General features: G+C 41.5%; 3 protein-coding genes across 5 annotated transcripts; 1 reads left to right on the top strand and 2 right to left on the bottom strand.

The window, feature by feature from the left end:
- Nucleotides 1-3605: 3605 nt before the first annotated feature.
- vkorc1 (vitamin K epoxide reductase complex, subunit 1) lies at nucleotides 3606-5110 on the bottom strand. The gene is made up of 3 exons (XM_083994330.1): nucleotides 4798-5110; nucleotides 4317-4426; nucleotides 3606-4043 (listed from the first exon to the last, which is right to left on the bottom strand). The coding sequence occupies exons 1-3, from the start codon at nucleotides 4983-4985 to the stop codon at nucleotides 3832-3834; spliced, it is 510 nt and encodes a 169-aa protein (XP_083850456.1). The 5' UTR covers nucleotides 4986-5110; the 3' UTR covers nucleotides 3606-3831.
- A 461-nt stretch (nucleotides 5111-5571) lies between these two features.
- On the top strand, nucleotides 5572-16328 carry mapk7 (mitogen-activated protein kinase 7). The gene is made up of 7 exons (XM_083994326.1): nucleotides 5572-5961; nucleotides 7916-8197; nucleotides 8348-8513; nucleotides 9153-10702; nucleotides 10801-11906; nucleotides 12143-12273; nucleotides 16050-16328. Exons 2-7 carry the CDS (start codon nucleotides 7921-7923, stop codon nucleotides 16195-16197), a joined length of 3378 nt encoding a protein of 1125 aa, XP_083850452.1. The 5' UTR covers nucleotides 5572-5961; nucleotides 7916-7920; the 3' UTR covers nucleotides 16198-16328.
- Nucleotides 16329-16763: 435 nt separating this feature from the next.
- Nucleotides 16764-20976, bottom strand: LOC311002809 (serine protease 33). 3 transcript variants are annotated; one of them, XM_083994329.1, is made up of 7 exons: nucleotides 20937-20976; nucleotides 20669-20750; nucleotides 20364-20476; nucleotides 20091-20170; nucleotides 18987-19258; nucleotides 17459-17619; nucleotides 16764-17292 (listed from the first exon to the last, which is right to left on the bottom strand). In XM_083994329.1, exons 2-7 carry the CDS (start codon nucleotides 20712-20714, stop codon nucleotides 17038-17040), a joined length of 927 nt encoding a protein of 308 aa, XP_083850455.1. In that variant the 5' UTR covers nucleotides 20715-20750; nucleotides 20937-20976; the 3' UTR covers nucleotides 16764-17037. The 3 variants fall into 3 exon arrangements, with proteins under 3 accessions (XP_083850455.1, XP_083850454.1, XP_083850453.1); XM_083994328.1 differs by having other exon boundaries at nucleotides 20892-20974; XM_083994327.1 differs by having other exon boundaries at nucleotides 20669-20966.
- Nucleotides 20977-21554: the final 578 nt, after the last annotated feature.

The following is a 21554-nucleotide window of genomic DNA, read 5'->3' as shown; positions in this document are numbered from 1 at the left end:
TGCTGAAAACTTGCAGTGGCAAGGCCAAAGAATTCATGATTGAATTTGCATTAATAGTTGCAATCGTGACATCATAAAATCCTGGAGGGTCTGTATAATGTCCTATAGAAAAAAGGGTAGAATAAAAGTTATATTATATTGAGTATTTAGTAGTATTATGTAACACAACCTCTGCAATGATAATCAATGGAATGGCTTCTCTGCAATACATTCTATTGGTGGTAGTGGGGGTTCCAATGATCAAGAAAAGTGGGTGTGGCTGTTTTTTTCTCCACCAAGGAGTGTTTTGGGTGTAAAACTAATGTTTGCGATCAACTCAGAATCATGAAAAACCCCTAGTTTGACCCCTCACAAGTTACTTGAGGCCAAATTTAACATTTCGGAATGTTCAAAAATCCAGTTACGGGTACCCCAACTTTGAGTCGTTTTTTAGGGGGTTTCCCACGGGAGTTCAATTTCAACATTTTAAGACATGATACTACGCACGTTCCTAAAGACAATTGTGAAGAAATTTCTTGGTAAGGATTTAGTTCCCAGATTTTCATATGTTCCCCTTACTATAAGTAAAAAAAAAAAAAAAAGTCTCCTATCCAAGTTTTTCCTACTTCCTGGAATGACTGCTTAGCCATACTCTTAGTCATCTAGTCATTGTTTTTCTAACTGCTGTGGGATTCACTTATTTATCTAACTCTCACTAAAAACTATGAACTCTCAAAACCTGACTACACTGCAGGATGGATCTCGGCTCACAATGGTGATAATGGAGAAAATGGGGACAGCAGTTACCATCGCCGATATGGAGGATGAACTAAAAAAGTTAGTAGAAGTTATTCATCTATAAAGGAAGTTCAGAAGTCCAATCTTAATTGCGAAAAAGCAAACCTCAGTGCCAGTATTTTAAACCAGACCACTGTCTTTCCTGGTGCTAAAGAACTCATCCATTGTCTCTGATCATCGAATTGTAGAGAAACAGCCGTGTCATGGCGATGTGAGGTCTGACAAATAACTAAGTGAGTCACCTGCTGCACTGATTAATTTTCCTGGGAAAACTATTCAAGCCAAAGGAAATGGAGGGGGTTAAATGAAAGAGTAAATAATCATGTGAGGATTTCTGATCATGACTAACATTCAGAGCTAAACATGAACATGAATGTTCATGTTCTGTCTGAAGTTGGGTGAACTGGTATTTTATCATGTACAACAATTTGTTTAACTTCAGGGTTGAGGTGATGTCTTTTTTCACTTTTCACTGTGCCATGATATTCTGGTCCAAATCAGCTTTTTTTTCTTGCTTAAGTGATAGATCCATTGTCATTTTCTACATGATTCTAACCATTAGAGGTCAAACTTCATGTATCAAAGAAATGTTTTTACATTCAATGCTCTTTGAATGAAAAGTTATTTTGATTTGTTCCACTGTCCATATTCATCTGCAGTGTTTATGTCAACTTGGTAATATCATGGTCACAGAATATTTTGTGTGGAATATATATTATGTCATATTGTCAGTGTTGGGGAGTAACAAATTACATGTAACATGTACATGTTTTACCGGACCATGCTGACGCTGAGAGTGACAGAGGGACAGCTGACGCTCTCTCTCTCTGTTTACGTAGTTTTGTGACTCACAGGTCTCCGCTGGCTCTTGTTGAGGTGAAGGGTTGTCTACAGATGCTGCTGTAGTATCTTTATTGACCAAACTGGGTTTATCAGTCATGTGTGTGTGTGCACTGTTGGACTCCATTCTGTAAATTCAGATAAAACAGCATTGTGGACAATGTGACAATATCATCATCCTCTGATGCTCTGGTGACCGTCACAGTGATCTGTGGCAGCAGAGGTGAAGTAATGCAGATTGGCTGACATTTGAAACTACTGATGTGATAAGTAGGATGAAAGGCCATTAGGGCAACACGATTCTGAGAAGCAGAAATGACTTACATTTCCCAAGAATTATGGATTCATAGAAGAGTGAGTGAGCAAAAATAAAGCAAGAATTGGTATCTATTCATCCATCCATTGTTAATACCACTTATCAGTGCAGGATTGAGGGAATGTGTGGAGCCAATCCCAGCTGACATAAAAGGAGGGTGAGGTACACCCTTGACAGGTCGCTAGTCAATCACAGGGCTAAACAACACTCATTCAGACCTTTGGACAATCTAAATCAATCATCTTATTGTGAATGTCTTTGGAGTGTGGGAGGAGGGTGGAGAACCCAGAGAGACCCAATGCAGGAACAGAGAGAACATGCAAACAGGCTGCAGGCCTATGGGGATCGGACCCAGAACCTTCTTGTTGAGAAGTAACAGTGATAGTCACGGCACCACCGTGCTTCCCCCAGTAAGAAACAATACCACTCATTGTGATATGTCATGGAAATAGTTAATTAAGCATTCCATTAATGGAACATTTTAGTAAGATAAGATATATTAAGATAAGAAGTCCCACAACTGAGAAATGTTCTGTATTTCAGTTTATCCATAGATAGACTAAATTATAGATTTAAAGGGACAATGAAAAGGAAAAGGCATGATAATTAGGTATACATTTCTGGAATATTTTAGAACCATTTTTATGACAACTATGAACACTTCTGATTTGCCTTGGTCTGACCTGCACCTCATTTGTCCAATAATGTTGCAGGAAGCTGTAAGAGGAAATTAAACATTTCTGCCTTTAAGTCTCCTTTTAGATCTTGTATTCATACAGTAGATGGGTATAATAATCATCTAACCCTATCCTTCACTTCATATTCAACTCAGTTTATCTGAAACTGTTATTAAATGGACAAAGCACTTTTTGAACACCAATAATATTGCTACAAAAAGCTCATATATATAGCAGCAGTGGTTTAGATTTTCAGATGTGCACAGTGCACAACCAACATGCACCACCTCAGCAACAGCTTCTGCAAATCTGACCCTTGAGCTACACACAAGCGATAAGTGTTAGAAAGCCCCCACACCCCTATATATAAGCTTTGGAGGTTCTATATTAACTTTTTACACCTTCAATGTGTGAGTTATCATCTTGAACAACTGTATGCTACATACTTTTACAGAAGAGACTTTATATCAAGGTGTTCCTGTGATGTCTGTGCCTCTACAGAGATGGTGTGAAGCTGCATTCAACAGTGCAACTTGCTAAAAGTGAACAAGTGGGCTTGTGAGTTTGTGACCTCAGTTACAAACCAGAAGCATGACATGTCTTCCATCTCATGGCCAAGTCCAGACTTTTAGCTATTGAGGCATAGGAGAATTGACTGTCCTCATTATTCTCAGCAATGCATGAAATACAAATAGTGAAGTTAACGTTTGTCCCTTCCTCATTTTGAATTATGTGGTAGTAATTAACTTTATGACTGACTACAAAATGAGAGTTTTTCCACACAAAGTGTAAACTTCCTTCCTTTCCAACCTGAGAGAGAGCAGGCATTGCTCTGTTGCTGAACTAATAGGTGGTCTCTAGCGCCATCTACTGGTAAGGCTGAGTAGTTACAGGACACTATATTATTTTGCCACCTAGTAACTACTTTACACTTGTTTATCCAGATTTTGGGATTACTGTGCTTCAAAAGTAAGACCTTAATCACATAAGACAAGTAGTGTTCAAAAATGTGTAATTAGCACCAGCATGCACATTCACACACAAACATCACTGCTGCTGTATCAAGTGTCTCTTCTGAAAATTATCTTATAAATCCTTTGAGATGCACATCCAGTCCTGTATCTCTAAGAAGAAACATACTGAGGGCAAGAATTTTCTTTTCAAATCCAGTGTGGTTTCAACTAAGCAGTAAAAAGAAGGTGTTGAATTTCACATTTCGGTCTATCCTGCCTTTTGCTTCGTTCCTTCGATTGCCCTCCTTCGTTTGAGGTTGGTGAAGAGCAATGCAAAGTTGACGACATATGTTGACACGCAGACCATGCAGAAATCTCCCAAAACAAACGCAAGAATGTATGCAAGATAAAACGAGCCAGCCACCGATAACCAGGAGGAGAAGACCAAGAGCAATGCTGCTTTCTTGGACAGTGAAAGTCCTGCAAAAAAACAAAAAGGAGATTTTAAAACCATCAATAAAAGACACTACTTAAGCAATATTTGTCGAATTCTTTCAAACTACGATTGATTTACCTAATAACAACTTACAATTTTGTGTAACAATCAAATATGATACAAATTACTGTGCCCAAAATATGGAATACTAAATTATAAGGGTCAGGTATAGTTCACAGAAATGAAATACAAACATGTTTCTGTCTAAAAATGCTCAACTCTGCACTATAATTTACAGAAGACAATAACAGACTGACCAAGGCCCATCTGCAGAGTGTAAAATATGATGCCAAGCACGCTGTTGGGCTGGTTCAGAGGACTATCTTTGGCCGCAAAGAACTGGACCAAACCAAAGCCACGTCCCCATCTGGCAAAAAGAGAAATGAGAGACAGTCAGTGATGGACATTATTGACAAGATAATGAAAAGATCTCTTACACACTGCTTTGCAGAGAATATGTAATTTGAAAAGCAAAAGAGTTCAGCTGTGGGCCAAATCCACTTATCTTTCACTGTAAAACCCTCATGTGAATGTGAAGCATTTCCAGAGGATTTTAACACGTGGCAATGAAATGAACGAGGTTGTAATGAAATGTAAGGAAAAACCCAGATTGTGGGGGAAAGCATTGCTCAATAAAGAAGAGGTCGATGTCTGCCCGTTCTGCATGAAAGCCAATAGGCCTGAGCTATTAGGCTAAAGAAATATCAGGAATTAAGGAGAAGGAAAAAAAAAACTTACCTGGAGGTAAACACTTTGGAGCAGCTCACAGAATCCCCCAGGTCACACATCGCTCTGTACTCTGGGTTTCTCTCTCGGGACAGCTCAACATGAAGCGCATAAACAGACAGGACCATGCCGAAAACGCACAAAAATATGCGGACTTTTCTCTCCCATCTGGGTATCCCCTGCACACCAGACGCTGCCATCTTATTACAATACGTGTTTTAATTTATGACACCAGAAAGATGTAGGCTACGGGGTAAATCACAGCGTTTCAGTCCGCTTTAAGGTTTCCTTTCAAACTTCAGCAAACTGCCCTCAAGAGTGAAGGCGACGTGTTAAAAGCCAGATTCTGGCTTTTTATTGGTCTGCCCGACTTTTACCGCTGCTTTTCATTGGACAGTCACATGCAGATGTTGGACCAGCCGGAGGGGGTGTCTACTGTGTATTTACCATCTAGTAGGCTATTTACTTAGTCTCTCCTCTGGGGGAAATTACACTGCCCCCACATAACATCAGTAGCACATTATTAGGCTGTCTGAACGTTGCCCACTAGGCCTATTATCAGCATTCAGATTTATGTAGCCTATAGGCTAGTAAAAATTAAGTTATACAAATCCAGCATTGCAAAATCTATGTAAAAGACAAAATCTATGTAAAAGACAATAATAGATAGATAGATAGATAGATAGATAGATAGATAGATAGATAGATAGATTTTACTTACAATTATAATTTTACTCAATTAAGAATTACATTGAAAGAGTGTACAAGACTAAGTGTCTTAAGTAACAGTGTCCAGTGTGGCTCCTCCTAAAGTAGTTAACTTCTGGAAAACAGCGTCACCACCATCCAGAAAACAGAGACCCTACACACACACTCGTGTCCCGCCTCCCACTACGTTCTCTGCTCCTATTGGACAGTCTCTCGGACGTCGCCTTACCTCATTGGTCCGCTCCGTGTCACTCAGACGCAACGCGGAACTGTAACGAGGAGGCGGCAGACAAAAACAAGACATAACCGCGTTACTACGGGATTAAAAAACACTATTTCAGATGTTGTGGCGGCCGCACGTGGTGGAAGTGACCTGCGTTACCAATAAGGACGTCTCTGTGACGCCGTGTGGTGGTTTCATAACCGAGGAAGACATGGTTCACCGTACCTAGAAAGCCTGAGCTCCAGGTAGGTAACTAGCCTACGCCCCTGCGTCAAAGAAGTGGGTAAGGTCTTTGTCGTGGAGTTAGTTTATTTAATTTCTCGGCTGTAGACAAAGTAGTAGCGCCTGACGGACGAGCTCACCGTGGGTTTGTCCTTATGTCTGTTGGTAAGCAGCTTCAACGGGGGCCGGTGTCCGCGCGGGGAGCTACAGGTTTTATCCACTTGACTGCCGCGGGCCTAGAGGGTGTGAAGTCACGCCTGGTTTCTGCCCTCTCAGCTCGTTTTAATGCCCACAGTCACTTTATTAGGAGTCAACAGTGACATAACGTGTCTATTCAACAGTGTGACTTACCCACTGTGAAGTTGTATTATCTGTGGTTGTGCCCGAGGAGCCACTGCTATGTTGAGTCCTGAATTGGCTCCTGAGGGCCCCAGCAGGAGAGGGTTTGAGCCCAGGTGTGAGGAGATTGACCTATAAAGAAACAGAAACTGCTGCGCCGAGATCAGTGGTTTTCACAGTTGCTAAGAAAGCAGTGATTGAATGTTGGAGGGACACAGGTAAATGCTGAGGGTGGCCCAGCAGCCAGCAGCCAGCAATGTGCCAGATTTATGAACGTCACGTGCTTTCCCCATCCTAAACAAAGGCACTGTCATGTTTTTCCAAAGAATGTTACACTTTCTGTTTGTGGTGCAACTAACAATTGTGATTAGTGATCGATCTGCTTTTATTTTAAGGGTAATTATGTATCAAATAATAGGAGAGGGGAAAAAAAGATTTTCTACAAACAAATGTAAATCACATACTTTGTCTAACCTTTCAAGGAAGCAGGAACAAACTTTATGAATGGGCCCTATGCACAGCTCCACTACTTCCTGCATTTAAGGCAGGTTCTTAATTTCCTGTCTTACATTATTGGACAAACTGATTAATCCAGGTGTGTCTGAGTAGTCACAATGACCAGACACACCTGGATTAATCAGTTTGTCCAATAATGTAAGACAGGAAATGAAGGACCTGCCTTAAATTCAGGAAGTAGTGGAGCTGTGCATAGAGCCCATTCTTGATTATTAGTAATTATCGCTCTTGTAATCTGGACACTGCAGTTTTTGCCCAGTATGTATTTTAAAACTGCTCAAATCTTTAGGTTGCAACTGTGGTGTGAGCAATCCTTTCAAATCATAGTACATTTTTATTTGTTGTTTATAAATTATAAATAACTGAATAATAATGAAGGACCAATACATTTAATAGGCAATGCAATTGATCCAAACTGCCCAGCCCTAATTGTATTAAAGCAGATATCAGTGGAATGTTTTTGTTAATATAAGTCCTAAATAGTCCTATTTTCCGTCAGCAATCACTTACATGAAGTATTTCAGCCTAAACACGAGTCTCTCCGTCACTCTGCTCTGCTGTAACCCGAGGAGAAAATTTTCCTTGTGGGATACAAGTGTTATCCAATGAGGAGAGAGAACGGCATGAAGGGCTGTGTGTGCAGCCAAGGGATGCGCGTGAATGTGGTGACGTAGCACGAGGACCAATTGATGCCTGACAAGGGCGGGGGCTGCTAACTCATGGTGCGTTCAAAGAAACTCGTACTTTGTGTTTTTCCTTCCTGTGAAGTCATACCAGTTCGATCTGGTACGAGTTCACGGGTCGGAAGTTACGAGTGGCCGTTATAGGGAACTTTCACAGACAACAGGATGGTAAAAACACGAGCTACGGGTTACCTGGAACGCTACCAAGTCGTAGTTGTGACTTGAAGCTGTAACTTACGGTTTCAAAAGCCTGCCTTGAACGCAGCATTAGCCGAAACGGCCGTGAAGCTGATATCTGCTTTAAACTACCAAGACAAAAAAGGATTACAGAATAGCAAAAACTCTTACGCATGAGCAGAAAAAAGTGACAAAAATAACATATCCTGCAAGACAATGTTAACAAATTTCTCATATTTTGCTATTTTTTGATTCTTCACAGAGAAAATGGCAACTAAGGAGGGCAAAGAGGCTAAAAACAATCAACCTGTGGCCATGTCACCTGAAAGAATGGCCACTGACAAAAGAGGAGAAGCCCAGAGCCAGCGTGAAGGCGAAGCAGCAGCAGGCACCACTGACACCAGCACAGCAGCAAAAAACCTGGCTCTGCTTAAAGCCCACTCTCTGGATGTGAAGTTCGACGTTGGAGAGGAGTATGACGTCATAGAAACCATCGGCACAGGAGCCTATGGAGTCGTTTCATCTGCCAGGAGACGGGATAATGGTAGGACTGATTCAATGAAGAAAACGTGCATAAAATAAATCTTTCTGTATGTACAATAATGCTCAGTGTTAAATGTGGAAATTAACTCACCTTGTCACTCAAGCTCAGTTGTCCATCTCCTTCTTCTGTTTTTTACTCCCTGAACTGTAGGCCAGCAGGTGGCGATAAAGAAGATCTCCAATGCTTTTGAGGTGGTGACAAATGCCAAACGCACACTGAGAGAGCTCAAGATCCTCAAGCACTTCAAACATGACAACATTATCGCCATCAAAGACATCCTGCAGCCAAACCTTCCCCACTCTGCCTTCAAGTCTGTGTATGTACCTTTGTTTTTCTTAAATAGTTTATTTTTATGGCCACACATACACAGAGTTCCTGCTCAGACCAGAAAAGTCTAAAAAACTCTGTTGGTTCATTCATGAGGTAAATATATACACGTATAAAGTAGATTAAGTCGGCAGGAAACAATTAACTTTCCATCAAGATATAATCCCAGGAGCATTTTACAGTAATTTAAATGGTTCAGTTATCCTCTCATGGAAAGGGCTCACTAAGACTGATCCATAAACAAAATCAAGTATGTTTCCATAATGTTAACTTGTTTTAAAAAAGAGAATTTGGAAAGATTGTTAACATGAAATGACACCAACTAAATTCCAGCAGAGGTTAAAGCCAACACATAAACAAAGTTGATATTTAACACCATTATTTCTCTGTTGTACTGGGTTTGTTACTGAAAAATATCAAATCTCAGGTTTCAATTGTTATTATTGGTAAAGACATACACTGTATACTCAATATACAGCATAGCTAATTTCCTGATGAAACATGTACCGTAACTAATTTGCTTTTTAAAATAACATGATATGACCTCAGTTCTGGTCAACTGAGCCGATTGTGTCCTGACAATATAAAGCTGACCCCCCCCCCCGTTTCACATTTCCCATGTCTGCAGGTATGTGGTGCTGGACCTTATGGAGAGCGACTTGCACCAGATCATTCACTCTGCCCAGACGCTCACTCCGGAGCACACGCGCTACTTTTTATACCAGCTCCTCCGCGGCCTTAAATATGTGCACTCTGCCAACGTCATCCACCGTGACCTCAAACCCTCCAACCTGTTGGTGAACGAGAACTGCGAGCTAAAAATCGGTGACTTCGGCATGGCGAGGGGTCTCAGTTCGCACCCGGAGGAGTCTCATTCCTTCATGACCGAGTATGTGGCGACTCGATGGTACCGTGCTCCTGAACTCCTGCTGTCTCTGAATCACTACACTTTGGCCATTGACTTGTGGTCTGTGGGCTGCATCTTTGCTGAGATGTTGGGGCGCAAGCAGATTTTTCCTGGGAAGCACTACGTCCACCAGCTCCAGCTCATTCTGTCCGTGTTGGGCACTCCTCCTGAGGGTTTAATTGGTGCTATCAGAGCCGACAGAGTGCGCGCCTATGTTCAGAGTCTTCCATCACAGTTGGCCGTGCCTTTGGCCAAACTTTACCCTCAAGCCGAAGCGGACGCTTTGGACCTGCTGGCGGCCATGCTGCGCTTCGACCCTCGCGAGAGAATCAGTGTGACACAAGCGCTGGAGCATCCTTACCTGTCCAAGTACCACGACCCCGACGATGAGCCGATCTGTGTGCCAGCTTTTGACTTTGAATTCGACAAGCTGCCAATGAACAGGGAACAAATTAAAGAGGCGATTCTGATGGAGATCCAGGACTTTCATAGGAACAAACAGATCTGTCGGCAGCGGCTGCAGTTCAGGCCTTTGCCGAGGGTCAACGGCAGAGCTACCGCACAAGGCGGTGCCCAAGCCAGTGCTCAGGCCCCGGACGTCACCCTGAGCAAACCTACACTGGTTACCATGACGCCACAATCACAAGCAGCACAGATACAGCAGCAAATGAGTGAAGCAAAATCTCAACAGCAACAAGACGGCAAGGCAGCAAAAGCGAGCTGTACATTTACAAACCAGATGCCAAACTTCAATAAGCCCACATCTCTAATAGAAGGCGCCCCACCTCGTGTGACCCACAACTTGTCTCTGTTGTCTAAAAGTGAAAGTGACCCAGTTGATGTGGACATGCCCAGTGCCAGCTCAGACAGCGGTCAGCCAGAGACTATAGATCTAACAACGCCAGTGTCGAGCCAGGACGGTCCCTCAGAAACAATGAGAGACAGTGAGACGCAGGAGCAGCTGTCCAGCAGCCAGGCTCCTCTGACTCAGTCCACCCAAAGCCAGTCCATGACCCAGGCTCCCACCAGTATTCCTGTAACGCCAGCACAGACCCTGACGCCCTTACCCACCGCCGTGCCTTCCCTCTCCCTCTCCGTGGCACAAGCCCAGTCCTTGTCTCAGTCCCTCTCACAGTCACTGTCGAAGAACGCCAGGCCTCCTCCAGGTGCAGGAGAAGGAACCAGAAAAGAAGGAGCAATTTCAGAGGATACCAAAGCTGCACTTAAAGCAGCTTTGTTGAAATCAGCTCTCAGAAATAAATCCAGAGGCGGTAAGTTTATATATCCTCCATATCTAGTTTGTTTTGTAACATTGCACACCACTGACATGTCGTCATCACTCAGGTTAATTTTTACGTCCTCTTTGCAGATGGATGTACATCTGCACTGGGCATGGATGCCGGCGGAGGAGGAGGTATGTTGTCCTCGCTGTCGTCTGTCCCAGAGTCGCGTCGGCCTGTCACAGCCCAGGAGCGTCAACGAGAACGAGAGGAGAAGAGAAGGAAGAGGCAGGAACGAGCAAGGGAGAGGGAGAGGAAAATGAAGGAAAAAGAGAGAAGAGAGGGAAGGCAGGGGGACTCGCTGGGCGGGGTTCTGCTGAGTGACAACGACAAAAGCCTTTTGCAGCGTTGGACAAAGATGATGGACAGCCGCAGTGAGAAATCTCAGATTTCCAGTAATGATGGAGTGAAGAATAAGGAATGTAACACGACCTCACACCGGGGGGTAAACATCGGTGATAACTCTCAAGCAGCTCTGAACAACAACACAGACAAGGAGGTGAGGATTCAGCCTCACGAACAGTTAATCCCTCAAGTTAAACCGAACCAGCCGAGCTTGTTCCAGCCTCCCAGCACGCAGCAGCCATCCTTACTTTTCTCCATGAGCCAGAGGAAACCTCCAGCGGATTTAGTTGTTGCTGTAAGTGGAGGGATAGATATAATGGCGGTCACTGGTGGCTTTGTTAAAAACAACACGCTCAAACCTCACAACGAGAGCAACGGACAAAGTGGTTTCAACTGTTTGGGGAATTGGAGTGGCCAGCAATTAGAGACAAGGCCACCTCAACAGCCGCAGCAAAACAGGAAGCAGCAGCCGCTGCAGTCGGGCTTTCTTCAGCCACAGCTCCAATCTCAAAGTCAGACCCAACCCGAGCCTCAACCTCAGTCGCAGCTGCTTCCGCTGGAGAGTTTTCTGACTAAAGCGCAGACACTTTCCAGAGAGACAAATGGGAATGTGAATATCAGCGGCCAAAATAACCTCAACTCCCACTCGACTGCAACCTCTGGCCCGATGGAGAAGCTGTGTCCCACCGCAGGGGAGAAATCCGGGCCACAGACCACAAACCCTCTCTGTGGGGCTTTAGGAGTTCCCTCACAGCCTCACCCCAGCTTAGGATTCACAGATACAGGACAGCAAGTGCCCTCCATCGCCCCCGACATCCACACAGTAACGCTGCAGCTGTCAAAGTCACAGGTTTGTGTCAGGTTTCCTCTGCTATGCTGTGATATATTCTAGCATTTTGCTAAAGAGAAGTAACAGAATATGTATCAACAGAGCACTGCTGTTGCTTTCATTATAGACGTCTTCAAAAAGATTATTCTTTTCTATATGTCACAATTTTAAATGTCAGAATCTCCTGCTTTGGCTCGAACTGATGTGAAGGACACAAAGTGCAGCTGACCTAATGCTTCCCCCTTGTCTCCTGTCAGGTGGAGGACATTTTACCACCGGTGTTCTCAGTCACCCCTAAAGGCAGCGGAGCTGGTTATGGCGTGGGCTTTGACCTGGACGACCTTCTCAACCAGTCTCTCACAGACCTGCAACACTGTGACCGGGACAGGTGAGGTCCACAGCACAGGCTTGTTTTCTCATACTCATTTTGCAACAAAAACATCTGACTTTTACCACCAGCAGCTGCAGCGTCGTTCCACCTCCTTCAAAGAATTTTCCAAGACCATGTGTAGCTGTGTGTGATTTATTATATTATATTACTGTCTTAATTATGATGATTTCAAGGTAGATAAACAAGTGAACTCAAAGGACAAATTCACCCAGGCAGGCACATACTAGTCCAGCATACCATAATTATAATATTGTAGGTGACTCAAGACATTTTATAATAGGAAAGTAAATATATAACTGTTGGATAATACCAGTTATACTGAACTGTCAAAATGCATAAACTAAATAATAAAACCTTTTTCTAGTACATGATTAACAGCTGCATAAATGAGCAAGCATTGAGTCAACACCTCTTTAAAATGGTTTCAACAAAACCAAACATACCAACCACCAGGATTTACTGCAGCACTGTAATGAACTAAAAACTGATCAAAACAGATCAGAAACCTGTAGGGTTACAATCATCTGCAGTCATAATGGACACTCATTGTTGATAAGACTCAAATTACCAAGTGGGCCAGTCAGTATCTTATTATGGTTGAAAATAATCCAAATAAATTAGCTGGTGTTGTGCTAATGAACAACCCCTTTGTTAGGAGCAGGGTTTCGTGTTTTCTATTTGATGATTTACTTTTAGTAACTGATTAGGTGACTGGCTCGATAAGCAACAACTTCTAATAGCGTCAGTGCAGCAAAGTGTGAAGTGAATTTTATGAGTTCTGACCAAACACTGATAATCGGCTGAAATGTGAACCTGCGACTTTAACTTTAACCCTTGAGGCCTCCTCGTAGAAAGATACCCTTGTATCCCTCGGGACCCAAACGGGTCCCTCTCATAAAAGTGCCATAAAAATGTCATATATGAATATTTTTTTTTGCTTTCTTCACATGAAATCTGTTCAGCTACTTCAGACCTATTCACAAACATAAAGTTTTTTATTATTTTTTGTTATTTTTTATGTTTTTATGCCCTTTTTGTCAGGCGACCCCCTGATTTTTTAATGAGGAAAAAAACAAAATATGCAATATTTCCCAAAAATGAGATCCAAAGTGGATCACTCCATATGAAGTTATTAGAGGCTTGAATATGTCAACAATTGATAGCAAATTTTTTTTTTTTTTTTTTTTTTTTTTTGGAGTTGTTACAATTTATCCCTCGGGACCCAAAAGGGTCCCTCTCATAAAAGTACCATAAAAATGTCATATATAAATTTTTTTTTTTGCTTTCTTCACATGAAATCTGTTCAGCTACTTCAGACCTATTCATAAACATAAAGTTTTTTATTATTTTTTGTCATTTTTTATGTTTTTATGCCCTTTTTGTCATGTGACCCCCTGATTTTTTAATGAGGAAAAAAACAAAACATGCAATATTTCCCAAAAATGAGATCCAAAGTGGATCACTCCATATGAAGTTATTAGAGGCTTGAATATGTCAACAATTGATAACAACATTGATTTGAATGCATTATTTTTTTTGGAGTTATTACAATTTATTCAAAAAAGTTACCCTTGTATCCCTCGGGACCCAAACGGGTCCCTCTCATAAAAGTGCCGTAAAAATGTCATATATGAATATTTTTTTTTGCTTTCTTCACATGAAATCTGTTCAGCTACTTCAGACCTATTCATAAACATAAAGTTTTTTGTTATTTTTTGTCATTTTTCAGGTTTTTATGCCCTTTTTGTCAGACGAACCCTTGATTTTTTACTGAGGAAAAAACGAAATATGCAATATTTCCCAAAAATGAGATCCAAAGTGGATCACTCCATATGAAGTTATTAGAGGCTTGAATATGTCAACAATTGATAACAACATTGATTTGAATGCATTATTTTTTTTGGAGTTATTACAATTTATTCAAAAAAGTTACCCTTGTATCCCTCGGGACCCAAACGGGTCCCTCTCATAAAAGTGCCATAAAAATGTCATATATGAATTTTTTTTTTTGCTTTCTTCACATGAAATCTGTTCAGCTACTTCAGACCTATTCATAAACATTAAGTTTTTTATTATTTTTTGTTATTTTTTATGTTTTTATGCCCTTTTTGTCAGACGAACCCCTGATTTTTTAATGAGGAAAAAAACAAAATATGCAATATTTCCCAAAAATTAGATCCAAAGTGGATCACTCCATATGAAGTTATTAGAGGCTTGAATATGTCAACAATTGATAACAACATTGATTTGAATGCATTATTATTTTTGGAGCTATAACAAAAACATATACTTTTATACTAACGGCCCTTGTCATATAAATGCCATAAAAAGGTAATATACATAACATTTTTTTTTTTTTTACTTCATCAAATCTTTTCACAAACGTCAGACCTAACTGTAGATATGAAGTTTTATATTATTTTTTCTATATTTTGTATGTTTTTGTAGAGATTTGTATGGAGATACCACACAAATGGGAGATATGGACTCTGTTTATAAACACCAACATAAACAAAGCCTGTATGGCCTTTGATGAGGATCCAAATTTCACGCACACAGACACACACAGACAAAATATTTTTCTTACCCACATTCACACCACTCTTCTGCATTGGTCCAAACACACCCAGACCAGTTTTAGGGTTTTCATAGTTTTTTACTGCCCTATATGTTGCATAGAAAGAGAAATATGCCGAAACAGCGGTTTCAGTGAAGGCCTAGTTCTCTGGTGGTTTAGGGAGACCTCTAGTGGTGGAAGGGGGCCTAAAACCTATTTTCCCTTTAATTTGAAGGGAGAGGTTTAGATTAATTCGGTATTTATGGGAAAATATTTTAATATGCCAGGATTACAGTATATCAAAAAATATGTGTTTATAATGGGAGTCAATGGGCCCAGATTGGGCCTGAGGGTAGCGAGTGTGTACGCATAATGCATATCTCCGTTTCTATACACCGTACAACAAAGGGGATCTAGAATTTTAACAATAACAATAAAACACACATCCTGACCAAGTTTCATACAATTAACTTGTAAACTGACCGAGATATTGAGAATCAAAACATAAAAAACGCAAAATATAAACAAAGCCCATTTAGCTATTTTATTATGATTCCAACTTTGCACACACACCGACACACACACCGACAAGATATTTTCTCATCCACTTTCACACCAGTCTTTACCATCAGTCTCCACACACCAAAACCATTTTTATGGTTTTCAGCTTTTTTATTGCAGTGCAATCTGCAAGGTAAGAAACCAGGAATCAAGGTCTCAATGGAGGCCTGGTTCTATGGGGGTTTAGGGGGGTCACCTGACCCACAACCTATTTTTCCTTTATTTTGAAGCCAAAAGTTTAGATTTATTAGGTTTTCATGGAAAAAGCATTATAATATGTTAGGATTACAGTGTATCGAAAATGAGTGGTTTTAATGGGAGTCAATGGGACCCGTTTGGGCCCGAGGGATACCTACGTAACTAATAGGTGTATCTCCTATTCTATAGACTTTACAAAGGTGGGGATTTGGAATATTAAAAATCATCATAAAATAAACATTCTTGGGAAATTTCATTAAATTTGCTTTTAAACTGACTGAGATATTGAGGATCAAAAAAATACGAATTTCAAAAGGGACCCTTTGGGGTCCCTAGAGGCCTCAAGGGTTAATCACTAAATGTGATCTTCAGTTCACTTCAAGATAAATATATACTTTTTTTTATGATTAAAAGAACGGCCTCTCATCATGCTGTCTGTACTTTTCTCCTCCATCAGTTTCGACTCGGCCCCCCTCTCGGCCTCCCTGTTATCTGATTGGAGCGAGGTCCACCGCATGACTCCGGCTGATCTGGAGTCACTGCAGCAGGAGTTGCAGCTCGGCTCTCCCATGATCCTCTCTGATACCATTCCCCCTGATGCCTGATTTTCCCCTTCCTGGAATTTGAAAAGATAACACTTGGATTTGTGTACATTTTCTGAGCATGAAAGCCTTGAATGACGACTTATCAAATTAATTTAAAAGCTAGCTTTTTTTTTTTAATAGGCACTACCAGTCAGTTGTTTTTTACCATTATGACATGCTGTGCTTTCTTTATAATAAAGAAAACCATGTCATTGACCGTCTCTGTCTCTGGATATTCAGTTAAGTACATTTCAAAATAATTAATGTCATTTAAAGAGAGGATATGAAATTATCATTCATTTGTTTTCGCCCCCAAAACAGGTTGATGATACTTCAGAAGAAATCTGTCATGTATTGAGAGTCTCTTTTTTTTGTTGGGCATTTTTGTCTTTAATTGAAAGGGCTGCCCGAGTCAGGATTCAGTATGGGGCCAGCTGCAGCCTATTTTTGGGGCACCTGCTCTACCAACTGAGCTAAACGATGCCCCATGTATTGAGAGTTTATAACTGAAATTCAGTTCATATGTAACATGATAGAAACTCAATTATCAGGGTTTGAACAGATCATATTAGAGATCATATTAAGAATCAATTCAACAGTTTATTTCAAATACAGAAGACATAATTTATTAAGTTCATAATTCTGATTTCAAATAAAAAAACATATCAAAGCTACTTTAACTCAAAAATCATAATGTAGTTCCAGCTATAAAAATCAAATCTATTGTACATTTTGTGTTCAGTATGGCTTTGTGTGCGTGTCAGATACAGTTCTCTAGTTTGATTATTTGGAAATCACTTTCAACGTTATCTCCTCCTTCATTTGGCCTGGTCTATATCTACCTCCAGTTTTCACAGTGGTTTATCTCTGAAGCAGAACCAGCAGAGTGGACAGACAGCTGACCAGCACAGCAACACTTCTGCACCAGTTTGGCTCAGCGCGGCCGTACAGCCGGACCTCTGGTATTGTGTTCTGGATGAAGCTCGAGAAACTGGTCATTCTGGTGTAGACGCCTGGCCGGTTCGCATGAGCACAGCCCAGTCCAAAACTCACCACCCCAGCCTGCACCCAGGTCCCGTTCACCATCTTGCAGACAAGAGGCCCTCCTGAATCACCCTGGGAAAAAAACAACACAAAAACACAGACTCACTCAGCTTTCACCACTGGGAGGTATCCAAGTGCAGAAAACAAGTAATCCAAGTAATTTTCGATGCAGCTTCTTGTTTTGCATGTAATTGTGACAGTCAACAAAGCAGCACACACAGAGATGATGCAACAGTACCTGGCAGGAGTCCTTTCCGCCCTTCTGGTATCCAGCACAGATCATGTCATAGAGGATGTCCACCGTATCCGTCGGGCGCGTCTGGTACATCTCCTGACAAGAAGTCTGAGAGATGATTGGCACCTGCACTTCCTGCAGAGTCCCGACTCCTGGCAGAGGGACTGAGGGGGACACGAGAACAGATGGAGGATGAAGAACAAAAGGAGAGAGGGACTTGAATTTCTGAGGCTGAACAGGTGGTCAGTAAACTCTCTATGACATGGTGGACATGTTACCTAAGTATCTTAATCCAGTGTAAATCATCAATTAGAAAACAGTTTCATGATACTTTTTGTCCTTTTCTATTATTATCTATCTTAATGTTTTTGTATTTTGTCTTTGTGTAGACCAACTTGTTCTCCTGCAGCTCAGTTCTTTGAATAACATTAACTGAAACTGAAAACTATTTTTTTCTCTCTCTATTGTTTGCTTGTTCTAATCTGTGTAAATAAGCCGTCATTACAAGGACCTGCTGGAACTGCACAAGACATAGTCTCAGCATTACAAACATATTTCAGACTGGATTAAATATAACTATTAGCTATGATAACATGATGCAAAAATGTATGATAGGATTAAAGTGTATTTATGCTCCACTGTCACAATACAACGGACAAAGGTCCTATGTGTAATTTAGATAACTAAGATAGTTAACTACTAAAAACCTGTTTGGCCTATCTTAAAGAGACCCCGAGGAGTTTGCTTTTGGTTATAAAAGAGTCTTATATTAATGTGGATGAATCTACCCACACTTGTTAATGGGTCCATTTTTGATAAATATATTGTTTTGTCTTTACAGTTATTTTGATATTATTATTTAGCATTCGACTTGCCCAGCATTTCCTAGTTTTGGTTTAAATGCATATAGTCAGACCGCTTAGAAGTCTCATAAACAGAAAGAACAGGCTGCAGTTCACAAAAACATGCAAAAAGAAATCAGCAAGTTCAAATGAACCTTTATCTAAAGAAAAGCTCATGAACTGAAGCCACCACCACATCTGGTGCTTCTTTTACATGTATAGCTCTGGTGGAACAGGCACATTGGCATTTATTGATTTCAGTGGCAACAGAGGCAACAGGCTGAATAAAGCGCTTTGCAGGAGCAGTCTGCTTTCAGTTTCAGACAAAGGCATCAAAACCAATCGGACGACAGTGATACTAAACACTGTGGGAAGGCAACAAAAGTGACTGGGCCAAGTCGGTCTCGACTACAACTGAGGCAGAAGACACAAAACATTAAATATGTTTTTACAATTTTACACCACTAAAAGCTGAAACTCAGCACGTCAATATAGCATCCATTATTTCATTTCAACATGAATGTGCTGAAGCAAAGGGCCTGATGAATAAAACAGTTTTAACTGTCCAAATACTTACAGCCTCAGCTGCATTTACACGCCACAATTTGTGAAAAATAAAAAGCAATTTGGTGACTCTGAATGCTGAATGAAAATACAAAAATGATGTAAAGAATTCAACAAGCCCCTACCATCATCCCGGATGTTCCCCCAGCCGGTGACAGAGCACAACATGCCACTTGGGAACAGAGTGCCAGATGCGGGCAAGCAGACGGGACGGACGTGATCTGACCAGGTTACAGGGGTGGACAGCTGCACCAACGCCAGATCCTTCCCACTGTGAGGCTCGCTGTAACCGGACGGGATCACCACCCGGCTCACTCGGTGTGTCGACTGGTGCTGGTTGAAGCCGTTCAGCTGGTACCGGCCGGCGTAGATGATGTAAGAGCCCGTATCTGATGGACTGAGAGAAGAAGAGAAAGATTGAAAGCGAATCCAGGAGAGCTTCATATGCAAAAACCTTTTGATTTCATATTGTCCCGATATGCAAAAACACCCTATTGAGATGATATGGGTGGATGTTGTTGTGATATCAGTTCAAATAGTCATTTTTGCTTTTCATTCTTACCTGCATAATATAAAAGTGAAGATGTTAAATTATAGGAATTGATCACTTTTTATCTTGTACCACACACAAACACACATCTTAACATCTTGTGAATGTGATTTGTTGGCCAGGGCGTCTTTGTAGCAACAAATGTTGTGACACGTTTTACCTTCATCAAAAAAAACATTTTTTAAAAATGTTTAAATATTGGACTTAGCCCTATTGCGATTTGATTACATTGTGACTACTTGTGCAGCCTCAGTCAGAGGGTATTAACCAGGTTTATGGCAGGCAGTTCCTCTTTAAAATGGACTTTGTCCCAGTTTCCAAAAGACAAAAGGAAAAAAAAAATATTACAATATTTTGGTCCAATGACCTTCATCATGTTAAATACAATAATAAAATTAGTCACTAGACTGGAAGACCTTTTTGATCAGATGCATTAAGTGACTTCCCACAGGTAAAAACCATGTGGAAGTAACCAAATTGAATCACTTAATAGTCAAATTAGACTTCCTCATTGCCTAAAGAAGGATATCTAAAACACTCTGTATCTTAAGTAAACTTGGGAGTGGCAGTTGCCAGTGAAATGATTTAGACATCTCAGTACAGAAGCACAGAGCCTGTAGGCTGATGCCCATCCCTCAGTTCACCTGCTGGTTTTCAGTCTGGGTTGAGTTTTCCTTACTTGGGGAAACAGTGAGCGGCTGATAGGACCCAGCTCTCCGTGATGATGGAGCCTCCACAGATATGACCGTCTTTGACTGTCTGGAAGCCGAGGGGGAGGAAAAGGAGTGAGTCACCTCTGCATCACAGGCAAATCCCTCTCTCAGCAGGTCACTTTGTTCAACTAAACCCACAATACACCGCACATATAGCTCGGCCACGGGCACGGCTGATACTGCACAGGCCTTAGATGCTGTGGATGTGTAGTGTAGTGTACATTTCACAGGAAACCCACCTGTATGTCCACCTGCCACGGCCAGGCTCCATCTGCTGCGTTCATCCCTCCCACTATCCTGTCCTCCATTAACGGGGGTCGGCCACATTCTTGGGCGGAAGAGGCCAAAAAACCTAAATGTAAACATAAATTCAATCTCTGACTCGCTCCACACCGAGGCACATCAAACATTTTGCATACCGGAAACTATGTATCAAATGTAGCCTGTTTATCGACTCGGCTAAAAAGAACAAACGTGTTTCGAAAGAGGAAAAGGGAAAACAACAAAGGGGGAGATGGGAGGGGGATGTAACGTCGATACTCACCTGTCACGCACCAAAAAATGGTTGAAAACTGGGATTTCAGCGACATTTTGGGAGGTTTCGCGGCACAAAAACGTGTCTGCAACTGAAATACAACAATTACTAATGTTTGAGTTTCTCCTTTAAATACCGTTTCCCGTGCCTTCCCGCTTTTTTCTGGCGTCTTATAACGGAAAAACTACAATTAAACTATGAAAACAGACAAATAAAACAAGACAGAGCTCACTGGTTAAAATCCCAGATCCATGCGTTTGTTTTCTTTGTTTTTTACCGTCGACACACGAGTCCTCTGTGGACCCGGGTTCCGTTTAACCTGGGCTCAACAAGTAATGACCGTGTCGATCCCTATCAGCTGGTTACCTGTGTCCTCACAGTCAACCAATCAGAGCTCTTGTCCCGCCCCCTCGAACCACCTGAGCCAATCAAATTAAAGAAACGTAACGGCGAACGTATTGTTGAAGAACTCCTAGTTGTGACACAGAAGGAGACAGCAAAAAGGTAATATGCAGCGGTGGCCGGGGTTTACTGCAGAACACAGCCGACTGACAAACACCCAACAACCGGTGAACATCCAGAGGAACCCGCCTAGAAGTCCAGGCTCTTATAGTCTGACTGAGCAGGTTTCAGGAGTCCTTGACTGGAACATGTCCTTTGCTCAATCTCATCTAGTTGTTGTGGCTGGCCTGACGTCCATGACGTCTTCAGAGTAGACAATCAGGGATTTTCAGTATTGTTTGATATTGTGGCAGACTTCAGAAACAGGGCACGAGCAAACCATATGTTTCACACATAGGCCTATTCCACAAAAGTAGTATCAGAGTCTTGTCACAGGTTAAACTGAGTTTTCTGTTCTTTTAGCAAAAGTAAATCAAATTAACACATTATAATC

Source organism: Trachurus trachurus (genome assembly GCF_905171665.1).
Source record: "Trachurus trachurus genome assembly, chromosome: 19".
Classification (NCBI taxonomy): domain Eukaryota; kingdom Metazoa; phylum Chordata; class Actinopteri; order Carangiformes; family Carangidae; genus Trachurus; species Trachurus trachurus.
This window is presented reverse-complemented; position numbering and strand designations above follow the sequence as displayed.